The sequence below is a fragment of the Paralichthys olivaceus genome, chromosome 3 (genome assembly GCF_024713975.1).
Source record: "Paralichthys olivaceus isolate ysfri-2021 chromosome 3, ASM2471397v2, whole genome shotgun sequence".
In the NCBI taxonomy this organism is placed as follows: domain Eukaryota; kingdom Metazoa; phylum Chordata; class Actinopteri; order Pleuronectiformes; family Paralichthyidae; genus Paralichthys; species Paralichthys olivaceus.
In genome coordinates this window covers 20,517,261-20,539,537 of record NC_091095.1, presented here as the reverse complement: position 1 = coordinate 20,539,537, position 22,277 = coordinate 20,517,261, and the positions used below count along the sequence as shown (strand labels likewise).

The window sequence follows — 22,277 nt, the reverse complement described above, 5'->3', positions numbered from 1 at the left end:
TCTACTTAAATCATTTTTATGTGTAAAAAAAGTAATAAAAGAAATATTTTCCAGAACCCAGACCTGTCAACCAGAAAACAAAAATCTCAAACTGTATAGATTAAAATATACCTGTTAACCAGATTAAATCATCTAACTGGAAACATGGTGTGTATTTCTGACAGGTGATCTGTACGTCTAAACATTCTGCAGCATTACAGGAGCATACACACTTCTCCGTGGCCATGGTAACCAATCATTAAGTGGCAGGGCCTAAAACTAAGCCAGGCTGTGCTAACAATAGCAGGCACGTATGACAGGAATAACAGAGACGGGGTTAGGAATAGTCAAAAAAATCCAACATCATCATTATAACCTCCATCAGTAGCACTTTTTTACCTTTGTGAAGCATCAACATCTGCTGGGTTACACCAGGTTAGTTAACACATCACAGAACAAGGTTATGTCTCATCATGTGTTGCAGTTTTGAGGAATTGATTTTATGGCTTTTCACAACAAGCAACTGCAACATGTTCATTCAAGTGCTGAATGTGGCCAAATCCAAACATGCACATTTGTCACATATTTCACATTTAATTTATTAAGAAATATACGTGTGGAAACTGTATTATTTAACTTGTTACAACTCCAAGAGCAGACTGAAAGAAAAGGTACCTGGATGTGTGAATAGGTTACAAGTGAATTGCTGCATAACTTTCAACATGCCCTTGAATTTTTCAAGGGTTCATGAGGGAATAGTCGTCCTATCAAAGGTCTGCATCTCTGCAAGGACAGGGCTCTTCATCACAGAGACTTCCCTCTGATCACCAAAGCACAGTTGACTTTGAAAACTATTCAGTGCTGGTCACTGTGTGAGGACAGATGGCCTCGGGTGCAAAATAAGCAGTCAGGCTCCAGACAGACCAGCACTAGGCTCTGAAATGGGACAGAGTGGAGATACAAACACTGTGAGTCACACGCACACACTCAAACTCGTACGGTAAATCCACATCGATCAGGATAAAATGAAGAGTGAGGGTGTATGGGCTGAAAATCAACACACAATCTGAACTGTAAATATCTTTGAATATTGAAGTAAATTAGATGCATCACAGAGCTTCATTTCGGTGGAAGCAGTTGGTATTTTCCACAATAAAAGCACACGTCCAGAGGTAGATATAACATTTATAATCAACTCTATATTTATGTGCAATACAAGAATGGAAAGAGGACAGGTTCACTCAAAGAAACAGCAGCACTGACCCCTGGTGGCTGCAGTTTTTAACATTCAAAGTCTCTTCAACTGTTCAAAATAATTAAAACTTGAATTCCACCATTGGCATCACAAAATACTCAAAAGGATGAATTCACTCAGGGTTTATGTTCTTCTCTCTGGATTCCAAGCATTTGTTTTCTGCTGTGCAGCACTTTGTACTTTCTGTTGAAAAGTGCCCTAGTTTCATATAGTGGCCTAATAGTCGTCTGACATGTCAAACAGGAGAACTATATTTCTAATAGATATAATTCATTGATGTTTAATCAATTTAATGCAAATCCAATTGTAAATCATTTGGCTGGTAATATTTTTAGAAAGTGCTACTGGTTTATTATTATCTATACCTTTTAAACCAGTCTTGTATAGAATGATTAATAAATATAGATACTTTTATGTGAATATTCTTAAACTACAGGGCATCATTGCACTAAATGAACATTATTTCTCTGAGCTCTGTGTTTCTCTGAGGGGATGTTTGGACTACACAATCTCACGGTGGGACTACAACTACACACAGCCCCGTGGTTTGTCCGCCAATATCCCATGATTCCTCGCTGTGTCCTCTCGGAGCAGTGGAAGAAGAAGAAGAAGAAGTGTGCGCAGCTCACGCTGTTTCCTGCTGTTGCTGACGGGCTAGTGGCTAACCTGTGCTCGGTTGTAGATCATGGCTGCTTCTAAGCCGGTGGAGCCGCAGTCCGGGACAGGACTACCCCGCTGGCAGCTGGCCCTGCTGATCGGGACTCCCATCGTGCTGGGAGTGGGGGCGGTTTACCTGTGGAACCGCAGCAGGACGAAGGAGAGGAAAGGCACCGGGGAGCGGAAGACGCCAGAGGGCAGCGCCAGTCCCGTGCAGGGCCAAGACGGCGCAGCAAACCGGGAGCCTGAAGTCATGGTAACGTTCCCGGTGCCTGAAGACTGCTCGAGCCTCCGCTGCTACCACAGCGGTCACTGCATTAGCGTGACTGTGTAATGCGCACGGTTTAACGTGGACACCTGTCATTACCGTAAAACCACAGTCAAGGACACCTAGCGTTACCGACACCAGCACTGACAGCTAGTTCCACAGTAAGGCCGACTGCTACCGCGATAGCCACCGGCTCATTCGTGGAGGATTAGCCTGTTAGCTGCTAGCTAGCTGCCTTTTACGCTAATGTTTTCACGGGGCTAGGTTAGCATGGTGAACTGCTAGACTGTCATAGCTGTATTAGCAGTATACACCTGTAGAGACCGAAACTTTCACATGCAGTGTTAGCTTCAGCCGGTTAATCATGCGGTTAACACATGGCAACAAAATGACGCGTGTTAAACTAGCGTTGTTATTAGCACATGTTTCAGAGCATGCTAGCGTTGTCTTGTCGGAAAGTCAAGTGCGGCTGAAGGCTGTCATTTCAAACAGAGGCAGGGTTACTGCACTGTGCAACCATGAGTGGCTGCCATTACTTTCACTGTGCGCTGCCATGCACCGGTAACGAACAATGTTGAATCTGCACAGAGAAGATTACTCATTGGATGATTAGGTCTGCAACTCACATTCCATAAATTCCAGAATTATAATGAAACACTTACCCGCCTTGATTTAGTGGCAGAGCTCACGTGTATTTCCAACAAGAGTTGTAAAGTTCTTGAAGACATGAGGACTGTCCTGTGAGGTCTTAGGAACCTGGTGTTGTATTAAGTTCCATTAGTTTGCTTGGCTTGTGATGATGCTGGGTGCAGCTACTTTCTTTTTGTACAGATTTTAAAGTCACTGTTACACGAGTGGTTTAGTGTATAAGTTTGAATAGTTAACTTACCTGCTGTTATTTATTCATACATTACTTGTGGATTGTTTCAGAGGTCTGTTAAGCACCTGACACAATCTTCAGACTCAGCTTCACAACTCTTTCAAATATAAACTCTGTCATCCTCTCTGTATAAAGTGTGGCAGCAATAAATCGAAAGCAGTGCTCTTTAAGAGTAATTGTATGAATATCGTTGGTGGAGATCAGCACCCATGACACCCGTAAATGTCTGTCACTTTGACATATGGTGAAATATAGATAATCATCAAAATGATCTGAGGGGATAGATATCATTGCTGATGGGACAGTTTTGGCCCATGGGCCGCCTGTTGCCAGCATGTGCTACAGTTTATCTAATGAAGTAGAAGAAGACAGGTTCATCTCTGTCCAAAGACTCTGCTACAGAGCGCTGGTCGCCTGTTAACTGTAATTGTATTAATATTGGATGGTTGCTGTAGCAGCTTACCTGTGTGGTTTCAACTATTTCCCTGTTTAAACATGCATATTATTAAATAATCCAAGTTCATCCTGACATGTTTAATAATGTCTGTGGAATGTCCTTTATTATTGCACAATAGAATTGCGTATATAACTTACACTTGGATCCATGCATGAATATCTGTATTAGTTTGCATATGGTTTATTTGCACTTTGGGCTTGTCACTTAAATGAAATTCAATCCTACGCACAGTTCACTTAAAAAGCCTATTGTAGTATAAGATGCAGATTGATAATTTTGTTATGTAGAAAACTGTCATTTTAAGTCTTTAATCCTTGATCTCTCTCTCTCTCTCTTGTTCAGAGCCTTTTGGATCGGGCCCAAGCAGCAAAGAACAAGGGCAACAAGTACTTCAAGGCTGGAAAGTACGAGAACGCCATCCAGTGCTACACAGAGGCCATTGCCCTCTGTCCCACAGAGCAGAAGGCTGATTTGTCCACATTTTACCAGAACAGAGCAGCAGCCTTCGAGCAGCAGGTTGGCACCACCTTGATTTATTCTGTGCTGACATTGTTGTTCAAGTGAAAGACCAACACAATTAGAGATTTCCTTATTAAGAGTGATGGAAAAATACATTTCTCTGATTTTATGTCATTCCCTTGTTGATGAGGTGTGTCCTCTGCCTGAACAGCTTGTGCCATCACTTGTTTAAAGTGTTGCAAATCGCCAACATTTTCAAATCTTCCCACCTTCATGTTTGACTGAAGGTTAAAATGTATATCAAAACATAGAATAATGTGTGTACTCAATATCTATTGTAGTCTATCATGGTTCTAGAAACTGTTCTAGTTTTATATAGTGGTTTTCAGATACAAATATCACATTAGATTTCTTTGCACTTGCTTTGGATTAAAATCAGTGTGTGGAAATGTTTCTAGCAAGCCTTGAACTTCCCTTTTTTGTAAATGTTTATGTTATGAGTGCACGCAGTTACTCTAATGTTTAACTGAACCTGAGTGACAGCTACATAGAAGGTGAAAGAGAAAACTGTGTCCCCTCAAGTACTGCAAAGCACCAGCTTTAGTCACGAGGAACAGAGCTGTGCATTTTCAAGCAATTTAATTTCCATATGAATGTAGTAAAATAAGCAAATGACAGGTCTGAGTTTCCGCTGCACTCATACACCTTCTCTGGGTAGTGGACGGAGCTCTGGACCACTGTAGAATCAGATACAGATATTGTGTAGAAGCTAATTAGTGTATAACTGTTGTTTCAGATGAAGTGGACAGAAGTGGTACAGGACTGCTCCCAGGCTGTGGAGCTAAATCCACGCTACATCAAGGCTCTGTTCAGGAGGGCCAAGGCTCTGGAAAAATTAGACAACAAGAAGGAGTGCTTAGAGGGTGAGACATTCATCTTTCTTCTAAGAATGTGAATTATCAAATTTCACCCAACAAAATGTGTGATGCTTATTGCCAGTCGGTTTTGTTCCCCCCAGATGTCACAGCCGTGTGTATTCTTGAGGCCTTCCAGAACCAGCAGAGCATGCTGCTAGCAGACAAAGTGCTGAAGCAGCTGGGGAAAGAGAAGGCCAAGGACAAGTACAAGGTATTTATCCACTTTCAGAAACATTTCTCTTTATTTTATTCCCCTGATTTGTCACAAAAAGTTAATGGTTTTAAAATCTCTCCTCTGTAGAACCGTGAGCCGATGATGCCTTCTCCTCAGTTCATCAAGTCCTACTTTAGTTCGTTCACTGATGACATCATCTCGCAGCCTCTGCAGAAGGGAGAGAAGAAAGATGAGGACAAGGACAAAGAGGGCGAGGCAGCTGAGGTCACAGAGAGGTCAGATAACAGTTGTTCACTTATCAAAATCTTAAGGATGTGTGCAGAATATTTCACTCTTTTCTACTTTACAGTCGGATGTTAATCTGTGTATTTTAGCACGAATGTGTCATTAGAGTAAAGGTCAGGGATGACCTAAATCATTTTAATTCATCATAATTATACACAGGCAATTTCATAAAAAATTTTAGATGGAACAATTCCTTATCTGTTTTTTCCTCCACCCTTTAGCTCTGCCTATCTGAAGGCGAAGCAGTACATGGAGGAGGAGAACTACGACAAAATCATCAGCGAATGCACCAAGGAGATTGAGTCAGGTGGTCGATACACTGCCGAGGCCCTGCTGCTGCGTGCCACTTTCTTTCTGCTCATTGGTAATGCTACTGCTGCTCAACCTGATTTGGATCGGGTAATCAACATGCAGGACGCCAACGTGAAGGTGAGGACTGCTGATTTAATAAACCTGCTCTTCGTTGACATATCAAAGCCATTCAGCTACCATGATATTTGTTTAGAATCATTAAAAGGCACTGCAATCCTAATTTATAGCCTGCTAACTCCTTGTAGCCTATGTTGAAGTTCTTTTGAATCAGCAGAAGATTATTGGGATTTGGACATTTTAAGAAAATGCACCATGTAAGACACACAGTCTTATGGTTTAATAAATACCATAATTGAAAACAAACTGAAACCAAAGAAAGAATACACTGTGAGAAACGTAACTCTTAGTGCTATCTGTACTTATGTGAGTAAGTTATTTCTAGGTCCTCACAGTTGATCTAATCATTTGTTTTATAAAGATAGAAATCATTTACTGAGAACTTGGAAAGCTCCCACTTGACTGTTTTTTTTCTTCACAGCTACGAGCCAACGCTCTGATCAAGCGTGGAAGCATGTACATGCAGCAGCAGCAGCCTCTGCTCTCTACACAGGACTTTAACATGGCGGCTGAGATTGACACACGCAACCCTGATGTGTATCATCACAGGGGTCAGGTAGGAGGGCGAGTTGGTTCCTTAAAACAACTGTTTAGCAGCCATTACCTTAATGTCTGCACTACCTCTACTATACAGCAAAAAATAACAGTGGTCATGAGATGGTGGACATGTTATGCTTCATAACAAGTATGCCATGTATTTCCTCTCAGCTGAAGATCCTGTTGGACCAGGTGGACGAAGCAGTGGGAGACTTTGACGAGTGCATCCTGCTCAGGCCTGACTCTGCTCTGGCCCAGGCACAGAAATGCTTTGCTCTTGTGAGTTCCTTAAAAAAAGCTAATTTGTCTGACATTAAGTGTTTGTACCCTTTATCCTAATTTGGTCCCTTTGACATGTATCAAGGATGCATAATTTCATTTTAGCTGATGAGTTTCTTTTGTTCTTGTGTTGCACAGTACAGACAAGCTTATACTGGAAACAACCCCTCACAAGTACAGACAGCCATGGACGGCTTTGAGGATGTTATCAGGAGGTTCCTTAAGTGTGCAGAAGGCTACGCTCTCTATGCTCAGGTATGAAGTCAAACAAGGATTACATTTTTTTATTTTATCTTTATTTTTTTCAAATTTAATGACTTTTATTCAGACAAGAAAATATGTTTTAGACCTTGTTGATGCTTCCAGTGTGAACATACAACTCTTAATATTGATTTGTGTTCTTTTCAGGCACTGACTGATCAGCAACAATTTGGAAAAGCAGACGAGATGTATGACAAGTGCATCGAACTGGAGCCGGACAACGCTACCACATATGTCCACAAGGGGTAGGCATTTATTCATTATTCAACTGACTTGTGTAGATGGGACATGTTGGTAATAGTTGAATGTACTTGTCCAGGTTGTTACAGCTTCAGTGGAAACAAGACCTTGACTTGGGTCTGGAGCTCATCAGTAAGGCCATTGAAATTGACAACAAGTGTGACTTTGCCTATGAAACTATGGGAACCATTGAAGTGCAAAGGTGAGATGTAACAATTTAATTCAAACCAGTCATTACATGTCATATTGAAAAGCCTGAAGTAACCAGAGGATTTTCTTTTCAGGGGGAATCTGGACAAGGCGATAGAAATGTTCAACAAGGCCATTAATCTAGCCAAGTCAGAGATGGAGATGGCTCATTTGTACTCGTTATGTGATGCAGCGTACGCCCAGACTGAAGTGGCCAGGAAGTATGGGCTGAAACCTCCAACACTGTAACTTCTCTTCCAATTGATCGCCAATCTGAGTCTTCATTGCTTAACCCTAAATGTGTTAAAATGCAACTTTCTGAGTAACTTTGATCTGTAAAAAAAAAAGGGTACAAGTATATGACAAACAAGGAAGAGCCCTGCATATAAACAGCGTTTACATCACATCAAAAGGGTTTGTTAGGATGGAAGAAAAGGATTTCTATTCACTATCACGGCAAGGCTGTGATCCAGGCCTCTGGTATACTCGGTGGGTTGGGGTAGCTGAGGGGGGTGGTCTAAACCTACACAGCCCTTTGCTGGCGCTTAATTCAACCAGAACACCAACACAAAACCTTTTTACTGCTCAGTCAAATAATAAGAGAGAATAACTGTGTCCTCTAGAGAGAAAATCATACATGAATGGCCATGTATGCCTGTCTAAATTAGTAGTAACTGTGTAAAATGTAGGAGAATTGAAATGTGTGCAGTCTGTTGAACCGATTAATGACGTCGAGGCTTCTGTGACACAGATCTACAGAGAATACTGTGAGCTTTATATAGTTCTAATGGACTGTTCACTTGTTAATTTATGCTGATCTGAAGTGTTTTTGTCCAGCTACTTCCATATTGTAACTTACATCATCAGTTCTGAATGCAAGATTAAAATTATAGTCGAACATGTAATGTCTGTGTTTGTAATGCTGGAATTGATCCCATAGATGTGGGGCAACAGAGAAGTTAGTTTAGCAAGTATATTTTTCTGTTTGTTTTGTTTTTTTAATAATGGGATTGCCTGTTTTCATTTTTATATACTTTGTGCAGCATGTTCACTTTATTAATAAATGTAAATGCAATGCTCGTGCTGTCTTGAACACTATGAAAACCCCAACTACAAGATGCTTTGGGCAAGACACTTTTGATTAGAAAAACCTAACAAACTACTTTTTTGGGAAAGTTATTTTTTAACTTCCTCTAGTGTCAGATTTCACAAGGGATCGGTGAGTCAATGATTTTTTCCCTAGCTCACCTTAATTGAGAAAAGGACTTTTTTTCTATTTTATTGTAAAAGGTTTATTTTCATGATCCATTTAGTTTCTTCTTTTGACAGGATAAACCCTATGATCGTGATTAGATTTTTTGTCCTCTCCTTTTCAAATGATTTTTTCACAACTCGCGTCTTATTTTTTCCAGCCTGCCTGCAGCCCGGAGGATCTGTTGGTTCAGTGTATGATTTGGTTCTCATGTAGCAACTGTGCTCTGCGAAAAACAGCTGAATGTGTGTTAGGAGCTTTTTCAATTTCAAGAAAATTGAATCACTCCCGTTGTTTGTGACATTCATTCATCAAGCAGCAGTAATGGCTACATATCATTGAATGTGGTAATGCCAAAGAATCAAATCATGCAGTCTAGGTGCAGCTGGTGAGGAATTCTCAACTTAAGTCAACAGAAAAGAAATGGAGAAATGGTTGTAACCTGAACAGTTAATCTGCAGGTACCCAGTAAATTCGGGCCGTTTGATAGAGAATCAGTGATGTGTATGGTGACCAAAGTGAAATAAAATATGAATCCTAATAAAGTTATAATTCCTGGAATGAATTACACCTCTGTTTCTTCTGGTTTACTGTTTAGTGTTGTAATTACTGCTTGATTTCAACACACTGAGAACTCTTGTCCTCTGTGAGTCAGTGAGACAACTCTTTGTTTTAATCTTAATGTTTATGTTCTCAATATTAAATTATACTATCTAATATTTTGCTTTTTGCCAGTGATAAACAGTCATGCTACTAAATTCTAGGCATATTGATAACTTGAATATTTTGCTTATTTTTATTAAATATGAAGCCCTTCATGGAGCTGGCTTTTAACTCAAACAGAATTACAATTTCTATCTTTATATCAAATTTAACTTCTCTGTTTGATCCGATGTAATACAAACCCTCAGTTGATATTAATGTGTGATGTTAATTTTGTCCAAGAAGATGACTCTTACAGGTACGCCCATCTGCAATGAACCTTTTTTTAGAAGTTATATGAGTTTATTTTAAAAGGTTGTAAGTAAATCAGTGATGTTTGAGATCCATGCAGCCGCTTCAGTTTCAGATGTGTGAGTGAGTGTGTATGTGTGTTTGAGTGTGTGAATGAGTGAGTGTAAGTGTGTGTGTGTGATTTATGATTATCCATATGATAATTCATAAGCGAGCAATTTATTGAAATGTGTTTGAATGGGATGCTACACGTCTTGTTGCAGTGCGCCTCTTTGGCCGACAGGGAGCAGTGTTTGCATACCTAATTCTTCTCACAGTCCGCCTCACACTTTATCATAACTGATGTGATTGGGAGCAAAGAAGAGAATATTCTGATCCTCTCTAACTGCAGATCATTCTTAATGTGATTAATGTCAATGAAACGTTGTTTTATAATGTGTTTGAATGGTGTTTTTTATTCCAGCAAAATTGATTTTTATGCTCATGAATGTTTCTGCAGGGATGTAAGTGTAGTGTGTGTGTGTGTGTGTGTGTGTGTGTGTGTGAGTGTGTGTGAGTGTGTGTGCGTGCTTATCGTAATATCCATCTTTGACAATATTTATGTTGTGTAGAATAAAAGAAGATGATGATGATGGTGATGAAAAAGAAGATGATGAACAAAAAGAAGAAGAAGAAGAAAGAGATTCAAAAACGCTCTTCAGTGACAGCGCTTTGCGACACTCCTGCCCTTTTAACGGCACTTGACGTGTCTCCGTCAACACAACAATGGCGGACGCCGCGGAGGAAGCTCTTCACGGCAGCTGGTGAGACCTTTTGAACAGAGACGTTACATGAGTTGTCAAACACCAGAGTTGTGTTCATCTGACTCTATGTCACGTTCAGCAGCTGCACGTGTGTGTGAGTTGTGAGTCTGCTCCGCTGACGACGGATGGCTCCAATGTTTGGTACCGTTACTGTTCGGCAGCTAGCCAGCTAGCGATAATTAGCTAAGTTGGTTGTGTTAAACAGCAGAGGCACTAAGACGAGCAAAGATTAGCAGCTTCTGAACACATCAGTGAGAGTACGGATCGTTTCATCACTTTCTCTCTCTGTTCATAAGTCCACACGTGAAGCGTGTCGATCGGTCAGCTAACATCAAGTAGCTTGATAGCCAGTGTTAGTCGACTTCTGCTCGGCTTTAAACGGAACCGAACCACGGCCCCACACCTCAGCTGACTCCGGTGCTCTGTCCTCACGTGCTGCTTTCAGATATCTACATGTTACATCGTGTGATTAAGGATCAAGATCCGTCAAACATGTGAGGAGCTGTCAAGACATGTCGGGGATTACCGAGCACATATGCAGTATATTAATAATAAACATTCCCACATGTTTCTACTAGACCACCTGTTAAATAGTCCTGTTGGTGTTTGCACATTTCCCCGTGTAATGTAATGATAAGCCCGAGTTATTTGTGTTTTTCAGGAATTATTGTAACTATTACATCAAATCTGTAACTACCTGTTATTTATGTATTCATCATATTTTGTTTGCATCAAGTGTAATTGTGATTCCAAGTTATAAGAGAGCAAAGACACGGTTTAAACAAACCCCCTCATTTAAAGAACTGTCGACCTGGTTTTATTTTGTAGTTTTATGTGAGAAGTGATTATTAACATTTTTGTCATTTCAGCCCGATGTGTGAGCAAGACTTCCCAGTATACATTTGTGTGATTCAAAAGTTATCATTACAGTGAAAGAGAGAAACATTTATACATTGCCCAGCATTTTCTGTAATGACTTAATACCAGAAAAGGAAAATCATATATTTTATTACCTGGTTAAAATCAACTTTATTTCATGCATACTTTGTGGAAAAGGTTAAACCAGTGTGACTCTGCTGTCTCTGCTGCCTCAGGGACCAGGATCTAGCCGATGCTCTGGATTCTGGTGGCTCTGACATGGAGATGGAGAGAGGCATCACCCAGGTCCAGGAACATTCAGCTCAACACAGAGCCAAGATGTGGAAGGTGAAGAACAGGATAGAATCATTCAAGCTGAAAATGACAAATATTTTTTTTTTAAAATAGCACTTCCAATGTGACCGTTACTGTAGTTTAAAACGTACAAAGCTCAAGATAGTGTGTATGTCTATGACTAGAAATCAGTCATGCTTCTATTATTAGTCTACATGCTGTGAGGGTGCCAGTTCCTCATGCGAGGAAGATGTCAACTGACTGGAAAGACCAGGATTTTATGCTGAGATGACACACCCACGTGTCAGGCCTCAGCTCAGTCTGAAACCACATACCTGCAACATATTTTATGAATGAAGCATGTGCACAAATGCTGAAAGGTTCTTTGAGCAGTTAACACACTGGTTTATTCCAACTGTTGACATTTTTATTTGTTCAGTAACATTATTAACATTTTGTATGTAATGAAAAAATCTTGTATATAGTGTTTAGTATATTTTTTAATCATTTAAAATATCATGCAGCTTTTTTACCTATTAATTTAAGAGGCACTTGTATTTGCTCGATATATGAACCCCAATTTCATTACACATTCATCTTTTTACTTACCATCTGCTGGCTGACACAAGTTATGGCCATGTTGTGTGGATACAATTAATCAACATCGTTTTAACTATCCCATTTAAGAAAATTCCTGATTGTTAGTTATTTTGTTGTGGGCAAAACTAATCTGTTGAATCTGCAATATTTAAATTTTACTTAAACATGTGAAGTATTACACCTGACTAACTTGTTTAGCGGATTACAATCATGATCATCTGGTTAGTATCTTAAACTAGATCATTGCTTGGATTGCAGATGTTGGATTTTAAAATCACTGGATATTTTACAAATAACATCAGCATTTATTGCCAAAGTCTACAGTTAGATCTTAGTAGATGTGGTTTTCATTAGTGCAGATGCAGTTGAGATACTGTTTGAAGATTTAATTGTCAAGTGTCACTTTCTCACTCATTGTCTTCAGCTGTGACGTCTTTGTTTTGTGTTGACCAGATCGCTCTCAATGTCTCTGGAAAAGGAGACAGTCTGTCTCCCTGGGACGGCGTCTTCGATTTACCAGAACAGACATCAATTCATAATCGAAGTCAACAGCTGATTGGTGAGTAAATGCATGTGCCTCTAATTCTTTGACACAATGATGATTTGTGGAACTGCGGTAGTGAAAGTACTTAGTCAGCTCCCAAACCGGAACTAAATGTCGTTAGCTGTTTGTAGTTTGTGCACATCCAGGATGAGAATCCCCTTCAAAATATAAAGTATCAGTCATCATGTAGGAAAACTATAAAGTTTGACAATGACAAAGTGCAAATTAGTATTGATAATACAATGATTATTATTATTATTGTCTTTTTAAAGAATGCTTCTCAATGCTGAACTAGATGTGTAGGAGAGGGAAAAGTAGATCAAAAACTGTGAAAAGAGCCCGCACACTGTCTAAATTGCAATCAGTGATTTATTATGCTGAGACCTTTCGGTACCATAACATGTACGGGAGCGCTTTTTGCAGTTTCTGATCTACATTTACAGTAAATAACATATTGTGCCCCTACATGATTAGTCTGTTTGTAGATAGGTATTTTACTTATAAAACGCTTGAACATTTTTTTAGAACATACAGTGAACCAAGATAAGTGGTAAACGGTAATTTAATAATGATTGCATTGTTTGAAACAGGTCTCCTGTCTAATCAGAAAATGCAAAATAAATATTTACAAACGGCAATAGAGAGAATTCTTTCAGGAGGCTTTTCATTTTTGCATGTAACCTAGACAACAAGACACTCTAAGGATAAAGTTTACAGCTCCTCTGATGCGTGTGTATCTCAAGTCGAGGCATTAGATAGGACACAGATGCAAACACCTTAAAGCAGCATGAAACAATAAAAACTCATAATATTCATGCAGTCTGTTGGTATCTAAAGAAGATCCTTATGATTTCAGAGGAACAAATCACTTCTTTTTAGTCTGCTCTTGACAAGTTGACAACAAGATCTATATAGCTCAAAATAGAAAACTCTGATTAGAAAGAGCCTCAGAAAAGCTAGGAAAGAAAGAAGTGCTCTTTTCAAGTGTATTTTAATAATTATGTAAAATCTTGTTAATGTTTTTTTCACTGTACAATGTGACGCCTACATTTGTACAAGATGTTCATTAAATTACAAAAACCCACAACTAATACCTCCCTCGGTCTCCATGTGTAGATCAGCTGGGATTATCGGAGGAGGAGAGCAGCGACATGGTGTCCGATGTTGAGTCAGTCATCACTTTCTACTGCAAGTCCCGTAACATCACCTTCACTCCAGAGCTGAGCTGGCCGCATCTGCTCAAACCACTACTAGGGCTTCTGCTTCCCCGCAGCGACCTCTACAACTGCTTCTATGCTGTAATGAACAAATACATCCCCAGGTGAGTCATCGTCCCCACTTTTCATTCCACTCACACAGACCCATCAACTTGAACTGTAATATCTGGAAAATGTGTTTGTTTTAGGGACTGTGTGCCAAACGGCCGCCCCTTCCACCTGTACAGACTACTGCTGCAGTACCACGAGCCTGAGCTCTGCTCTTTCTTGGACACCAAAAAGATAACACCTGACTCCTACGCCATTAACTGGGTTAGTGAGGTTTTTCTTTACATTCATGTCACATGCTGTTTCCTGTGATTTCCTGACAGATTTTATAAATGTAGTCATGTCTGGACCTTTTTTTTCTGTTTTTTCTCCATAGCTGGGCAGTTTATTTTCCAGTCACTGCATTCCTGATGTTACCCAGGCATTGTGGGACTCCTACCTCCAGCAGGCTGACCCCTTCCTCATCTTCTTCATCATGCTAGTTATGCTCGTCAATGCCAAGTAGGCAACTTCTGTTAAAAACTACAGAGGCACGATCATAATGAGGATTTTAAGATCTGTATTTGATTTGTTTTTGTTTTATAAACCTTCAGAGAGGCCATTCTTACACAAGAAGGAGACAGCAAAGAAGAAATAATCAGTAAGTTTGGCTTCCTGTTTTTTTAAATTTCTGGATTTGCTCTGTGTCTTGTTAAAACAGTTAGAATGAACGAGGCCTTTTCTGTCACAGAAATGCTGGAAGCGTTCCCTTCGCTCCTGGAATCTGAAGACGTTGAAGATTTGTTTTCTCTGGCTCAGTATTATCAGAGCAAGACTCCTTTGTCGCTCAGAAAGGTGAGGCGCTATGTACAAATAGAGAATGTTGGTCTGGATACACAGATATTAGTGTTCATGAGAGCCAGGATTGTGATAACAAAGCCAACAAAGAGGTGACTGAACGGAATTCATTGTTTGCTCTCTTTTCTGTTTGTGCCCTGGCAGATGAATCAGAATCTGTTTGGTTGCAGCCTGGTGGCTCTGAAAGAGGAGGACACAGACCTGAGTCAGGCTCTGTGTCTTCCTGTGTCTGTCCCTGAAATCCTGCAGGCCAACCAGCTTCAGCAGGTCAGTAACACTCCCAGGTTACTTTTCACTCCTTTAGACCAACAAGGATGTTATTAACACTTGAAGTTCTGCCATGTGAGAAGCTGGAAAGAGAAGATGACGTGTGATGTCATATTAATTTACCTTCAGGATGGTGTGCGGTTCTTTGTGGTGGACTGTCGGCCTGCAGAGCAGTACAACGCTGGGCATCTGTCCACGGCCTTCCACCTGGACTCTGACCTGGTGAGAGATTTAAAATATTGGCTCTGTATGAAAATGTATGTGGAAAATCTAAATGTATATGAAGTAATACATTTGTTCCTGTCCTCCCACAGATGCTCCAGAATCCTTCTGAGTTTGCTCTCTCTGTGAAATCCCTGCTGGAGGCTCAGAAGCAGTCTTTAGAGTCTGGTTCCATCGCCAGCGGAGAGCACCTGTGCTTCATGGGCAGTGGGAGGGAGGAGGAGGACATGTACATGAACATGGTGTTGGCCCATTTCCTGCAGGTGAGGGGTGTTGAAAGGATGATTCACTGGACAGAAAGGGGGAAAAAAAGAGTGCAAATCTTCATAGGCCTTTGTTTTGCTCTCTTGTGTGGATACAAACATTTTTGCACAATTTCGTTAATGTTATACTTTTGCATGATCTAACATCTTTGTGTTCTCTTTCAGAAAAACAAAGAATATGTTAGTATCACTAAAGGAGGTTTTATGGGTAAGGACAAAATATGAAATATATATTTATAAAAATAAATATATATATGGGTAAGAATTCTAAACTCACAGAGACTTGTGTGATTTCAGCTCTTCAGCAGCATCTGGTTGACATTAATGTGGAAGGCCTGGACTCTTCATACGTCCACTGGATTGTCAGCACATCAGGGTCTCACAGCAGCCTCAGCTCTGCTGATGTAAGTGGCCAGAGTTGGAATCATATAAAATAATGTTATACAGTGTTTGTAACAGGACAGTGGGTCAAATATACTTCTTTTATATCTACACATGTGTAATGATAAGGTGGAGGTATGTTGATGAGTTTTGCTTATGTAGTTTCTCTCAGGATTTTGTTGTATATTTTTTCTGTTGTATTTGGAGAGTATTTGTTTCTGTAGTTGCTTTCAGATATGCACGCATGGACTTTTGAAATATATCTTTATTTGTGTCCTTCTTTTCTTCTGGGAATACAGGGAGAGTCTCTGAGCAGCCCTGGAGACGGCAAAGGTGTGAAGTCCCTGGTCAACAAAATGACATTTGCTCTCAAGTCCAAATCGGTAAACGTGAAGGAGAAGATGATCAGCTTCATTGAAAATACCTCCACCCCTGTAGACAGGTGAGGCCCCACTTCCCTCTTATGGTGATATACCACAAAGCTACTGCTACATCACAGACAAACCTTTACTACTTGTTTAGTATTGGCATTAACATTGAGCTTTCCTATGATTTAGATTTGTAAGAGCAAAGTCTTCATATAAGCAATCAACATATTCAGATGATGAATATTTCATTTTCAGATCCACTAAAGTTAGACATTAATTTGGTGGCTAATATGAAACAGGCTGATGTGTGTGATTTGCGGTCGATATGTGTTCACACCTGTTGAACAATGAAATGTATAGTCGGTAAAAAAACTTTTTTTTTCTTACAAACCATAGCTGCCTTTCACAATATGCACACTGGACTGATTGTGAGCAGACGACTTTAAATGAGGTCATTGTTATGACTGACTGACATTTAGTTTTGTTGTGTTTTAACTTAAGTTCACCAAACCTTGTGCCTTATTCCATGCTAGAATATCTTTCAATCTGCCTTGGCCAGAGAAGGTGATTCCTGATCGGTAAGAGCTCCCTGACATCGAGTCGTCTGTCACTAGCATGCCCACTGGCTGTAGGCCCGCACCGGTCCGCGAGGGGCTGTAGGAAACTTACCTTGTGTCACAATAACGCATGCCTAGCAACAGCATCTCTGCCAATGACACATTTCCATATAGCGTGGGCAGGCTGCGCACAAGATGTTTCTACAGATCTGTCCTCATGCTTTCACTAACATGTAGCACTGCTCTCACAGTGGCACTGTTGAAGCTGCTGTGCCCTTTCAGGAAGCATTGACTCATCTTTACACCCACAACTCACTGTCTCTTTCTAGTGCAAATAACTGAGGTGCTTCAGGGTGAACCTCAGCCTCACTGCTGTTTGCTTGTAGATGCACTTAACAGTCTGTCTTTCCATCTCATTGTTCTTTTAGATGATAGCCGGGGCTATGAAAGAAAAATTAAATGCACCACAGAAATAATTACAATGTTTTATTGATTTAAATAGCCCTGAATATCATTCAGGAACTAACCTTAACTCCTGGTGTCCAGTAGAAACATCTCTTAACCTCTTTCTTTGTTTTCAGCAGAATAACACATGGCAGTAGAGGGCTAAGAGTGTTTACTGCAGCCTGGAGATCTTCATGTCATTGCTATTTGTGTTCAACCCTGCTGTTATGTGTATTTAATGTCACCCTAACCCTTTATGTCTTATTTCTGATGTAAGGCTCTTAGTACCCGTGTTTGTTGTTACTGCGTCTCCAGGCACGTGAGCAGCAGCGACCGTGTTGGCAAACCTTACCGAGGTGTTAAACCAGTGTTCAGTATCGGTGATGAAGAGGAGTATGACACAGGTAATCTCTCAATTAAAAATTAAAAAGGAGTTTAATCCTCAAGACTAATAATATGGGAGATTCAATTTTTATTTAAATGAATTACTTCCATCTCTTGTCTCTGCAGATGAGATTGACAGCTCCTCAATGTCAGACGATGACAGGAAGGAGATTGTCAACATTCAGACCTGGATAAACAAACCAGACGTAAAGCATCACATTCCATGTAATGAGGTGAAAGAAACTGGCCACATGTTCCCGAGGTGAGTGGAATATATGAATGACTTGTGTAAAAATATTCCTCTTGTGATTTGTATTGAGCAAGCAAATGAAGTAGATCATGGAGCTCATTCTGAGCAGCTGCTTAAAGGCATTAGGTGAGGGACAGCACCAATGCAGGCATGACCAGGTCCTGAAGGCCAGTGCTGAAGCAATCGGTGCAGGCTTTGAACGGGCTAAGCAATCCCTCTCTACCAAGCAAGCAATCACCTTTATCAGAGCAGCAGAGCTGCCAAGACTCACTGCAAGACCATCTGCAGACTTCCTGGCTGACTGGCAGTTAGTGGTGGACATTGAGAGGCAACTGAAGTTCCCCCATCACATTGTCACCTCCACTTTGTGACCAGACATCTTCAGTGGGTCTGAAGAGCTTGGGAAGTGCGCTTGGAAGAGGCCTTTGAAAAGTAGCTCACAAGTATGAGAGACTGGTCAGCGGATGTCAACAAACTGGATGGAGGGCAAAGTGTCTCTCAGGAGAGGTCACATGCAGGGGTTTTGCTGCTCGATCCTTGTCCAAAGCCTTCAGTTCACTGGGCAAGTGGCGGAGAAAGCCTCAAGATGGCTGTTGCTCAAAAGAGAACAAACATGGGGTGCAAGGTCGCTAGCTAGCCATCTGGACGCAAGCTGGGGTCTGATCAGCCTTAGCTGGGTCGCCTGGAGGAGGTTGAACCTGAAACACTTGACAATTCCAGGAACATCACTGAAGATGTGTCCAGAAGCATTAGCAGATTAAAACCCACCCACGACCTGACTATTACCATTGACAACTCTGTGGTAGCCCCACCCAGACTGCTAGGAACCTAGGTGTGACACTCGACAGTCAACTCTCTTTATTGCCAACATTACTGTAAAAAGCCGCTCGTGTAGATACATGCTGCACGACATCAGAAGGCGGCGCAGGTTCTGGTCCAGGCTCTGTTCATCTCATGTCTAGACTACTGCAACTCCCTCCTGGCTGGTTTACCTGCTAGTGCTATCCGACCTCTGCAGCTCATCCAGAATGCAGCTGCTTGACTGGTCTTTAACTAACATAAGTTCACTCACTCTACTCCTCTGCTCCCTTCAGTGGTTACCAGTGGCTGCCTGCATCCGCTTCAAGACATAGTATACTTGCGTACAGTGCTGTGAATCGATTGGGTCCAGTCTACATGCAAGACATGGTCAAACCTTACACCCCAGTCCGTCCACTCCGCTCTTCTGCTCCCTCACTGCGAGCTAGCCACTCAACAAAATCCCGACTATTTGCTGTCCTGGCTCCGAAATGGTGGAACAAGCTCCCCATTGACATCAGGACAGCATAAAGTCTACAAATCTTCCGAGCAGACTAAAGACACATCTCTTCCGAAGATAAGGTCTAAATATCCCCCCACCAAAAATAAAATATATTAAAAAGGAAATATATATATTTATACAATATATATATTTATATATTATCACTTTGTAGTTTTACTTTTTTAAGCAAATGTACTTACTTGATTCTTGTTGTTCTGGGTTTGTTCCCTCATGGTTGATGCACTTATTGTAAGTCGCTTTGGATAAAAGCGTCTAAATGAAATGTAAAACATGACTAATCCACATTTCATTCAAATAAATGTACAAGATGCATTATAATTCAGGAATCCATGAATCTTAACCCTCACACTGTTCTTTTGTGTTTCCAGCCACTTGTTGATCACAGCGACTCACATGTATTGCCTGAGGGAGATCGCCTCAAGGAAAGGTTTCGCCTACATCCAATCCAGACAAGCACTGAACTCTGTGGTGAAGATCACATCCAAAAAGAAGCACCCCGAACTGATCACCTTCAAGTTTGGCAGCAACAACTCAGCTGGAGTTGAGATATCAGCAGTTGAGAGGTGCTTGTTCACAGACGCACATTTCACATTTGAAGTCCAGTTGATGACAAGTGTGATTGGATGTGACTTTAAAGCAGTGGTGAACTTCTTAGTCTGTATAACTTATACAGGACACTAACATTCAATGTTATTTAAAAGTTACACTTGATATGCTCTGTTTTCTGTGATAACTTACAACAACAACATGATAAGTGGCAGGGGAAAAACATCAAATCAAATGTGCCTATTCACAGACATATGAGACTTTGATAAGAACACTGATACCACTTTTTTGTTTGTGCGCTAAATATGAACCTGGGGCCAGCAGCAGCTTTGCTTAGCATAAAGACTGGAAACCTAAGGAAACGACAAATCGTGGGTTAATGGGGATCTGTATACTGTAGCGACATCTTAGCTAAGCAACAAGTTAATTCCAGTCTTAACAAGTGTACAGAGGTGAGAGTGGTATCAATCCTCTCATCTAATATCAGCATGACATGAGAACATTTTTTAAATGTGTGAACAAATTAAAATTATCTTTAACAACTTTATTAAATGCCTTTAATAAACATTTACAGATTGCCCTAAATAAAGAGCCACAGGCTGAGTTAGACCTTCATTCATTATCTTAGGATGTGACATCTGATCTCTATGAAACTCTTTACATAAAATATATTTTATCTATTATTGTTTATGTTGCATGAAACTCAAATGCAATTTTCACTATTGTTTCCTCTGAGCTCATCTACTTTCGCTTCCTTCTCTTAGATATTTGATACCAAACGCAGGCGACGCCACCAAAGTCATCAAGCAGCAGATCATGAAAGTCCTAGATGCTCTGGAGAGCTCGTAAACAGAGCTGATGGTGTCACGATGGAGGGGTTCTCGACGGCCAGCCGTGACGCAAACTGCAAAGAAGAGTCACCGTATGCCAAGAGTGACACCTTGTCCCACTCTCCCTCGGCTGTCCTCCCTCCTGGACAGATGCAGTGCAGTGTTGACTGTGCAGCCCTGTGTGTCTGTGTTTGGGACAGGGGAGCTCACTGCTGACTGCAGACCTGCGGGACAGAATGTGTGTTCAAATACTTAGGTGCTCTGCAGTCATCAAACCATTATATATGTTTTACTTTACTCTTGACAAAACATGGGATTACAGTGCAATTCCACCCTGGCAGTTTCCCTCTGGCCTTAACGTAGCGTACTGACTGACGGACCGACCGGTGGCAAACCTGTTTTCAATCATTACACGACTGATCTTTTCCTTGGACTTGAGCATCTCCAGTCTAACTCCTTTGTTTTGTAGTGAACGGTATCGCAGGTCAGTCATGTATCTTAATTAACTTTTCGGATGTGTGGAGTAGATTTAAGGATCCTTGTTGTGAGCATAATTTGGCAAACATAAAGATGCAACCCCCCCCCCACAACTGTTTTTGTTAACTTTTCTTTTCCAACAGGCTCCTTAAATATATACTAATTGAGGCTGTTTGAATATGTGATGTAAACTGCTCTATATCGGCACAGATTGCAGTGTATCTCTGAAAGCATATCCTGATAGTTAGAATATGCAGTGAAACTTCTAAACCAGCTCAGAGTTTGAAGTTCCCCTTCTCTCTAGAGTGAGACGTGAGCCTTTCACACAGTTTCTGGGTGATCATTCACTTAACTTTTACACACAGTAATGAATTAACCTCATCTCGTAGCAGTCTGATGTAGCTCTCCAAAAGTATTGCTCACATTTCTCTGGACTGCATCAACAGGAGGTTCAGTGATTGTTTTAGGAGCACGAGCGCCTCAGTATTTTTCCATCCCATTCAGATTCAGTATGTGAATGATTTTACACTAACAGAAGCAGCACCATGCTAACGTCTACCTGTTCAGAGAGAAAACGTCACTACAACAAGGACTGTGCTTTGTCAGGAATTACGATCAGCCCGTCTCATCCACTGTATTAGTCGAAACTTAAGCATCTCCAGTTTGCTCGCCACTGTTGCCTTCAGCCTCATGCCTGTGATGTGTGATATTGGCACCAGCAGTGGCAGCATTTCAGTTTGTCGCTGCTTCCCCTCTAATCTTAATCTCTCCTTCAGACTCTCCCTCGCTTCGTTCTTTCTCACCAGTTCATTTGTCTAGTTGTGCAGGCAGCCTGGGTTTCAAGTGTCAAAGCGTCTAAAGTGATTCAGCACTTTCCTGACAAGCTCCAGTTGAAATTTCAGTCAGGGGAGGAGAAATCATCCTGGGCTAAAACATGTGGCACATTTAAAAATGGGCAACAAGATGCAGAAACTTGAATTAAAAACTCCTGAATCTGGTCTTTCTTCACTGCGGTCCTTCAGAGCATTCCTGTGTAACCCATGCATTGTGTTGTACTTTGTAATTTTGTGATACTTTTCAGTATTCTGTTAACTGGAACATCCTTCACTGAGAGTGTTAACTCTTTACATCACTGGCAAAGGATGTCAACCACTAGTTGAAATGCAACATGTCTCAGATGTAACTGGCACCTTACTGTACTGCTATCCTTTTCTAAGCGTTGCTGTTTTTAATAAATGGAGATTATTAAACTGCACCAGTGAAGCCACTCAGTCATACTTTATGTTCCTGGTA

At 40.9% G+C, this 22,277-nt stretch overlaps 2 protein-coding genes across 3 annotated transcripts; both read left to right on the top strand.

Annotated features, from left to right (window-relative positions):
- Positions 1–1,817: 1,817 nt before the first annotated feature.
- Positions 1,818–9,084, top strand: tomm70a (translocase of outer mitochondrial membrane 70 homolog A (S. cerevisiae)). The gene is made up of 12 exons (XM_020081228.2): positions 1,818–2,147; positions 3,839–4,012; positions 4,752–4,878; positions 4,974–5,083; positions 5,174–5,322; positions 5,554–5,761; positions 6,183–6,317; positions 6,470–6,577; positions 6,716–6,832; positions 6,986–7,083; positions 7,158–7,280; positions 7,363–9,084. Exons 1-12 carry the CDS (start codon positions 1,920–1,922, stop codon positions 7,514–7,516), a joined length of 1,731 nt encoding a protein of 576 aa, XP_019936787.1. The 5' UTR covers positions 1,818–1,919; the 3' UTR covers positions 7,517–9,084.
- Positions 9,085–10,122: 1,038 nt separating this feature from the next.
- tbc1d23 (TBC1 domain family, member 23) lies at positions 10,123–22,239 on the top strand. Of its 2 annotated transcripts, XM_020080962.2 has the most exons (19): positions 10,123–10,276; positions 11,371–11,482; positions 12,482–12,587; positions 13,689–13,893; positions 13,978–14,101; positions 14,214–14,338; positions 14,431–14,477; positions 14,568–14,671; positions 14,819–14,941; positions 15,071–15,163; positions 15,256–15,426; positions 15,592–15,634; positions 15,724–15,830; positions 16,107–16,249; positions 16,709–16,753; positions 17,492–17,580; positions 17,687–17,822; positions 19,500–19,694; positions 20,442–22,239. In XM_020080962.2, the coding sequence occupies exons 1-19, from the start codon at positions 10,239–10,241 to the stop codon at positions 20,524–20,526; spliced, it is 2,091 nt and encodes a 696-aa protein (XP_019936521.1). In that variant the 5' UTR covers positions 10,123–10,238; the 3' UTR covers positions 20,527–22,239. The 2 variants fall into 2 exon arrangements, with proteins under 2 accessions (XP_019936521.1, XP_019936522.1); XM_020080963.2 differs by lacking the exon at positions 16,709–16,753.
- The last annotated feature ends 38 nt before the right edge of the window (positions 22,240–22,277 follow it).

Bases quoted from the DNA above. Each gene is read 5' to 3' on its own strand.
- tomm70a (XM_020081228.2), top strand. From the start codon at position 1,920: ATGGCTGCTTCTAAGCCGGTGGAGCCGCAGTCCGGGACAGGACTACCC. The intron at 6,833-6,985 runs GTATGAAGTCAA...TGTTCTTTTCAG, and splicing joins GCTACGCTCTCTATGCTCAG to GCACTGACTGATCAGCAACA. The intron at 7,084-7,157 runs GTAGGCATTTAT...GTACTTGTCCAG, and splicing joins ACCACATATGTCCACAAGGG to GTTGTTACAGCTTCAGTGGA.
- tbc1d23 (XM_020080962.2), top strand. From the start codon at position 10,239: ATGGCGGACGCCGCGGAGGAAGCTCTTCACGGCAGCTG. The intron at 14,102-14,213 runs GTTAGTGAGGTT...TTTTCTCCATAG, and splicing joins ACTCCTACGCCATTAACTGG to CTGGGCAGTTTATTTTCCAG. The intron at 14,339-14,430 runs GTAGGCAACTTC...ATAAACCTTCAG, and splicing joins GTTATGCTCGTCAATGCCAA to AGAGGCCATTCTTACACAAG.